At 45.6% G+C, this 7,558-nt stretch overlaps 1 protein-coding gene across 1 annotated transcript; it reads left to right on the forward strand.

Moving 5' to 3' along the window:
• Positions 1–4,851: 4,851 nt before the first annotated feature.
• id3 (inhibitor of DNA binding 3) lies at positions 4,852–7,216 on the forward strand. The gene is made up of 3 exons (XM_035404396.1): positions 4,852–5,308; positions 5,776–5,851; positions 6,474–7,216. Exons 1-2 carry the CDS (start codon positions 5,006–5,008, stop codon positions 5,824–5,826), a joined length of 354 nt encoding a protein of 117 aa, XP_035260287.1. The 5' UTR covers positions 4,852–5,005; the 3' UTR covers positions 5,827–5,851; positions 6,474–7,216.
• Positions 7,217–7,558: the final 342 nt, after the last annotated feature.

The raw sequence follows: 7,558 nt of genomic DNA on the forward strand, positions 1-7,558 counted from the left end.
TTGGGATTTTGAGATCTATCAATGATTTGGGACCTGGTTCTGCTTTAGCGTAGTTAGCATAAGTTTCATTGAGCGATTCATGCACTCCTGGTTCTGGAAATGTTGTCAGCTGAGCCTGTGACTGTCTGCCACTGTCACTCATATAACTCGGTTTGATGCGCTTATATTCTCCTGCATTGTCAAGTAGCTCTTGATAAGAGTGTCTGCTGAATGAATGTACGGTATTAGTGGATCACTTTACCTTGCCTTGGTTCTTAGCTGCTTAACATTATGTTAGCATTAGCAGCCTAGCAGCTCTTTGCAGCTTAGCATTAGCTGCCTACCAACTTTTAGCATTACGTTAGCATTAGCAGCCTAGCAGCTCTTAGCAGCTTAGCATTAGCAGCCTAGCAGTTCTTAGCAGCTTAGCATTAGCAGCCTAGCAACTCTTAGCATTACATTACCATTAGCAGCCTAGCAGCTCTTTACAGCTTAGCATTAGCAGCCTAGCAGTTCTTAGCATTACGTTACCATTAGCAGCCTAGCAGCTCTTCACAGCTTAGCATTAGCAGCCTAGCAGCTCTTCACAGCTTAGCATTAGCAGCCTAGCAGCTCTTCACAGCTTAGCATTAGCAGCCTAGCAGTTCTTAGCATTACGTTAGCAGCCTAGCTGTTCTTAGCAGCTTAGCATTAGCAGCACTTTCCTAGTTCTCCCTCAGGTGATGATGATCCTCTGGTTGGTTTGTCTCATTTTTTCCTGAGTAGAAATGTAAAAATGTTTGGCTACAGAGACGTGCCTCCGTACAGAAACGGACTATATCTCTGCTGTATAGGGCAGAAAAACCATACCAATACATGTAGGCCATGTATAGAGTAAAATAATTCACATCACCTTTCAACCTGCAATTAAATTTGAATAACAGAATGTGTGTGTGTGACGCAAATATTCTATTATTATCACCCTTGACATTCTGCAATATTCAGTTCTTTGATATGGGATATACAGTATGTGGTTTTCCTTATTCAAATAAGATAATAAAATGTTTTGCAATAATCGTATATGTGTGCTGAAATGTTGCTGATAACAAGTTGCTCTTAGCACATTTCTTAAATTAGGTTTTCATTGTACGTAACCTCTTATAATTTATTACTTAATGTGTTGTTTGTGTTCTTATTTTGACATTTTAGAACAGAGAAACGAACAGCCTGTGTTTTGCAGAAGACATTCTGTAAAAAATATTTTGAGGGCAACTTTCTTGAGTGTGTTTTTTTTTTTTTTTTGTAAGGAGAATTAGTGCACATGTTGTGTGTGTGTGTGTGTGTGTGCTGCTTAAGATTCAAGGATATGGGGGGGAGGCATCGGAATTTTTCTCATTAACCTCTCTTGAAGTTGGGAAAAAAAACCATTAACAAAAGGCATCCTCAATCCAGGGCGAGTCAAGCGAGGAGGGAGGGGGCTTCAGCAATACGGTTATAATTGAGTTGCACTGTTTCCCACACGGTTTCATCCAAAGCACTCTCTCAAGACACTCGTGGTCTTTGTCTGTCCAACCCTGTGTTTTAGTTTCGTTTCTTCTTTTTTTTTTCTTATCCCCCTCTTTTCCAAACAAGACATCGCGGGCCTTGTGCGCGGGCGCGTCTGTGCGCGAGGACCCTTTCGGAATTATTCCGCACTTTCATCTGTTGTTAACCAGTGAAGAAATAGAGAGGCTTTGTTGACGACGGATTGAGGAAAGCCCGCCTTGAAAGGTTTTCTTTGCAAAGGGGGAGTGAAGGGTAGGGGGTGGAGGGGTTTGGTGTTCGGGTGGGGTGGGGTGGGGAAGGGGGGGGGGGTTCTGCTGGTGGGGGCTGCTAATTATGCATGGCGATTGTTGATAGCTTGATTGTCTGCCTACAGCTGCGCGGAGAAACCGGGGGAGCGGAGAGGGCGGGGATGGGGAGGGAAGCAGACTCACTGACGCCAGTCTCGAAATTCTCCCATCCATTGGAAGAGAGCCTCGATTGTGTCGAGGTCTTTCCGACGGCGCGGCTCGCGGGACCACCTGATCCCTGTTCAGTCACACCAGTGTCACGGACCCGACCACTGTGGAATCCGCGAATAAGCAATAACACGACGCCGCATAACTTCGGCAGCCACTATTATGCATTGTTGCTCAGTAGTTCGACCTTCAAATTGACAATAATTGTATAGAAATACATGCTTAGGCTACTTCTGTAGAAATGCACATATTCGCAACGCAAGTTTTGTTCTTTAAACGGCGTTGCCCATGTGCGGATTTTAATTTATGTAGCCTATTTATTTACGTACGGTTTTGTGTGAAGAGGTCACACTTGTAGCCTGTAGCTATATTTATGATGCATTTTACATTTTCCTCACATTTCACAACCCTTTCCTTGTCCCAGCTGTGACTCTGTTTGGGCACATGATTTGGTCATGTCAGTTAGGTCCGTGTGAGCCTCGTGCGTATTTTTTCAAAAAGAACGAAAAATTCTGCTTTTAAAATCGGTACAGTAGGCTACGTTGCGGTAACAGAAGCCGTTGCATAGCGTCAGTCGGTCTGGTTCTACGAAAAAAAACATAGCGATAGGCACATCATATCTACAATTTCGGCGACAAAACATGGGCGAATAACCCGCAACACCCCATGCTTGTTGCATACTCATGTTATAAACTGCCTTTCTTTACGGACAATGCTTTCCCTGTTATTGAGCTGTGCGCTGTTGAAATCGGTTCTATGGCCATTGGATTTTGATTGTAGTCCATTTGTTTATTTCTGTTTTTTTTTTAATGTGAAAAAACCCCTTGTATGCGTTTTACATTAATTTACACTTGGATTTACAAAACACCGAATTAGGTCATCAAAGACCACGCAGGCTTCGCGCGACTGTGACGGAACAGTCTATCTGCGATTATTTTTTGTGATTTAAGTTATTGCTCAGCAGAAGAAAGGCAGAGAACAGTACACGCTGACACCCACATCTGCACGCGGCTGGATTTCGGGGAGGGGAGGGAAGGGGGGGGGGGGGGGGGGGGGGGTTGGGGTGGAGGGGATTCGTCTGGACGCGCTGACTGACAGGAGCGAAACCCCATCGACTTGCGCGGCGGCGGGGGCGGGCCTAACTGCACTTGAGCGACGGGGCCCAAGCCGGGAGGAGGTCCTCGTTCGGTCAAGGCGGGCCGGTTGCCAGAGAGACGCGTTGGAGCGGGTGAATGGATGACGTCGGGAGACTGGCGCCAGGCTGTCTGGGGCTGGCGCGTTAGATCAACACAGCTGGGACGGGACAGGACACTCAGCTGGCGCGAGGGTGCATTCCTCCACAAAAACAGGATTGTGAGAAAAGGGAAAAATAAGACCAAATTGGAACAGAGGGGACACGCTTTGATGTAAACTCATAATGCATGGCCATGGGTTAAAAGGAGAACGAAGTAATTTTAAGCGCTCCAAAATAGGATGCGGGGTACAATCTCCTATCGTCGTTTATATTTTTAGGAAAGATAATAACCATTGGTTTGGACACCAGTGTAGGCTATTTTTAAATATATTGTTGCCTTTCTTGTCTCTGACAATATGGGCACAGAAGAAAGAGATCGTTTGAACGAGAAAGACAAAATAAGTCCGCTCCATACCCAATAGTGTGAACTGCAGATGTTACCTTCATTTTTAGCATATAAGAAAGTGCAGTATCCCAATGGCCACAGCCAGTTTTTTTATATCGCCCCACTTGTATCCCATAAAGACTGTTGCTTCGACAGATCTTTGAGATTTACGTGTGTCATACATAAACTAACCTATCTGTGCGGTTGTACAAACAATAGGCCTTGTGCTGTCGGTATTTTTCAAGTAGGCTAAATATAGAACGAAGGGTGGGTGACCCATAAGAAGCTGCCCGAGTGTGCTTTTACTGTATCGACACGAAAAACACGTAACACACTGTTCCCATACGTACTGTCTGCTATGATCAAGTAAATAGTGGTGAGTTCGCTGAACTCACACGAGGACGGAGGACGAGACTTCGACGTTTCAAAGTTACATTTTCGCCTCACACTGGATAATTGTAATTACACCCATTCCCGATACTACCGAGGCAGCATCAGCAGCTAACGTTCTTGAATTAAAGCGGAAAAACGATGATAGAGCTGCAGCAAACGTTGAGGGGGCCACTCTGGGGGGGTGGACAGCTCAAAAGAAATAACGCATACACAGTAAAACAGTTAATTCCAAATGTTATCTGTTAAGTTAAATTAACACTGTTAAGAGTTCAAGCTGGACATTTTACTGCGTACCCTTGACGGCGCAGTGTCTGGTGTTGTGTCTTCTAACTCTGCGAGCATTTTTGATCATAGCAAAAATGTAAATATTAAATACCATAGCCTACTAAACAGTCCGCACCATGCATTGGGATTGTGGCAGAAGGCTAACTTGGTATCTTATTGATTCATGTACCCAGAGAGATGTAGGCAAGGTTGCCAGATGCAGGAATTCCCCCGAAAAAACCTCAAGGTATCCCCATTATCACTCCACTCCCATTTAAATTTCTCACAGTTTGTTCTCTACGTCTCGTTTTAAAATCTGTCATATGTCATTGATTTCTATACATTTTTTACTGTAAAATCTTCCAAATAATTATTTTTAAATCCCTAGATTTAGGGGGATTTCCCCTGTTTGGCAACCCTGGACGTAGGCCTACTTTCTCTGACACAGCTTCCTCATTCCTCGAATTACCACACTACATGACGTTTAACAAGAGCCAATGGAAAACTAGAGTTTCACAGAGCGCCCTGCTATTGGTCGATGAATGCATAAGGGTTTGTTTATTTGGAAAGGGGCGGTGTTACGTGAAAAGGCGTGTATAAATACAATCGTACCATCGTGTTCAGTCATTCGCTTAGTGTTTATTCATAGATTGTCGTATCTAAGAAAGAAGCTACATCTCGCGAACTGACACATACTTGTGCGCTCCCACCACCTTCGTTGGTATTTTTCCTCGAGAATTTAACAACTGTTTATTTGTGTGAAGATTCAAAATGAAGGCGATCAGTCCCGTGAGATCCGTAAGGAGCTGCTACGAAGCTGTGTGTTGTATTTCGGAACAAAGCCTCGCCATCTCCCGGAATAAGGGACCAGTGGAAGAGCCGATGGGCGCTCTGTGCGACATGAACGACTGCTACTCGAAGCTAAAGGAGCTCGTGCCGAGCATCCCACAGAACAAATCCGTCAGCCAAGTGGAAATCCTGCAACACGTCATCGATTACATATTCGACCTGCAGATAGCACTGGAGAGCGAGTCGGTCGACAAAACGACGCCAGATGTGGTCCTGTCATTGAAGGTGAGCGCGAGTGTCCCCGACCCCCCCCCCCCCCCCCCGCTTCCCCATCGGAGCTGGCGCGAGCTCCACATGTACTCCGATAGCGTGTCAGCCGTTCTGTAGCGCAGGGTGTTGGTGAGGTTCACCCTAGCCATCCGGAATGGGCGTGAAAGGCGTGGGTTTCATGGAAATTGATGCAGCAGCATCTTGCCAGTGTGTTGCCAGGCTCTTGAAACATTTACAGTTGGCAGTGGTGCTGGCGCTTCCTTGTGCACCGTTGCTTTTTGCAGTTGAAGTATAAGCTGCTGGTTACATTTTAGCAGCCCATTCACGAGTCTTGTGGATTTGTGCACGCATGCCTCACGCTGTGCATTCGCGAAGCAGGAGATGCTCTCCCGCATATGCCGCTGCACCGTGGGCGTGCATAGTTCTACATGCGGTGGAACTTCTGTCACCACTAAACGTGAACCTTCTCATTTTAATTACAGGCATCCGACATTACCTGTAATTTCGCAGAGGACGGAGGGCTGTGTCACTAGCAGAAGAGCTTTACTTCACTAAATGGTGAGTTTTGTTTTTTGTTTTGTTTGTTGCTGTTTTAAGTACTGTCAACAAAATATGTTACATCCCCGCGCCAGAGAGATCTGCAAATGTTGAATTATGATGCCACGTGGCTGTTGGAAGATTTTCGTGTGATATAACCAGAGGAACAGATGCTACCTGATGACTAATCGATGCCTGTAACTCCAGCGTGTATTTTTCGCAGAAATGTTAATTGGTTAAAAAAAAAAGTACTATTCGTCCCGAGCGCGCGCTGCATTTCAGTGAGCTGAGCGGAGTTCAGCGTCCTTTCCTCAACTCTGTATTCTCTCGTGCAGAGAGCGTCTAAATTACTTTTTTAAAAAACAAGCAACCCCTCTCAAAGTTTTAAAAACGTACGGTCTTAAATTTAAGCCCATTCATTTTGGTCCTCACGGGTGGCTGCCAATTAGTAAATCCTGTGCTTTTTTCCTTTTTTTTCGTTATCAGTTGGAGGTTAACGAAAGTTCCCCTCGCGGCGCCAGGCGCCAGGCTGTCTGCGTGTCTGCCCTCCAGCCGCCTTTAAGGAGAGAGTGAGAGCTAAAAACTGACTTTTTCCCCCCCCCCTTGTTCCCCCCCCCTCCCGTCCTTCCTATTCTCTCTGCAGGTGCGGGAACACATGGCTCCACTTCACTTTGGGTAAAGACCAGGAGGAGGAGGAGGAGGAGGAGGAGGAGGAGGAGGAGGGGGGTGGCTATTTGGGAAAAAAAGGGAGGTGGGGTTGAAGATACAAGATTAGCGGTTAGCCTCCCTCCGTTTCCCACAGCCTGTCAGTCTCTGGGCACCAGACGTTTCAGCACCAAAGTACAGAAGAATTTTCAAGGACTAATGAAGCCCCTTCCCCCTCTTCTGTTGTAATACATCAAGTTTTAAAAAAAAAAAGCATTTCTTGGAGGGTTACCCCAAATCTTTTGGACTTTTAGTAATGCGTGTTTTCTGTCGCACCCCAAATTTCCTTCCTCCCCCCCCCCCCCACCCTTCGGCACCTACAAAAAAAGAACTTTCCAGTTTTGTCTTCACATCGCTGTCTCTCAAGGCTTACATTTTTGTTTCATTTTTTTTTTTCACACGCTTAGGAATTCAGTTCACCCTGGTCAAAGCGATTCTGTACATATATGGGTTTGGGGGCTGGGTGGGATTGGGTGTGGGGAGGAGGTGGGGGGGGGGGTGTTATTGGGGGAGGATTATAATTTGAACTCTATTACAGAGTTAATAGTGTGCGTTTGTGGGGATCGTGTATTTCCACGGACGGATGTTGAAATGCCAAGTTTTATAAACTTTTTATAAAAGTATGCTTTACATGTACCTTTTTACAACATGATAATAATATTAATAAAATGTTCGAATGGAGCAGTGGTGACTGGTAATTTTAAGGTAGCGTTTCAGGTTTTTTAGGCTTGTTTCATTCACTCTCGGGCCTTCTCACTCCCGTTCCGTCTCCTTTTTTTTTCGGGAATTCTGAGAACAAACATGCTTTGCACTTTGGACGTGCGTGCCTGTTATTCGGATTTCTGAAAGCGTGTGTGTGTGTGTGTGTGTGTGTGTAGTGAAACAGAAACTGAACTCGGCAGGATTTCATCACCCCATTTTAAAAGAAACAAATCCAAAAGGGAGCGCTGGCTCACCCCCCACCCGCCTGCCCCCCCAGGTTACACACCTGTGTAGACCTGTGTGGATTACACACAGGTGTTC

Source organism: Anguilla anguilla, chromosome 1, assembly GCF_013347855.1.
Source record: "Anguilla anguilla isolate fAngAng1 chromosome 1, fAngAng1.pri, whole genome shotgun sequence".
Lineage (NCBI taxonomy): Eukaryota > Metazoa > Chordata > Actinopteri > Anguilliformes > Anguillidae > Anguilla > Anguilla anguilla.

What these genes read in the sequence shown, in the direction of transcription:
- id3 (XM_035404396.1), top strand. Translation starts at nt 5,006, where the DNA reads ATGAAGGCGATCAGTCCCGTGAGATCCGTAAGGAGCTGCTACGAAGCT. An exon ending in ATGTGGTCCTGTCATTGAAG is followed by an intron (nt 5,309 to 5,775) that starts GTGAGCGCGAGT and finishes TTTTAATTACAG; the next exon opens with GCATCCGACATTACCTGTAA.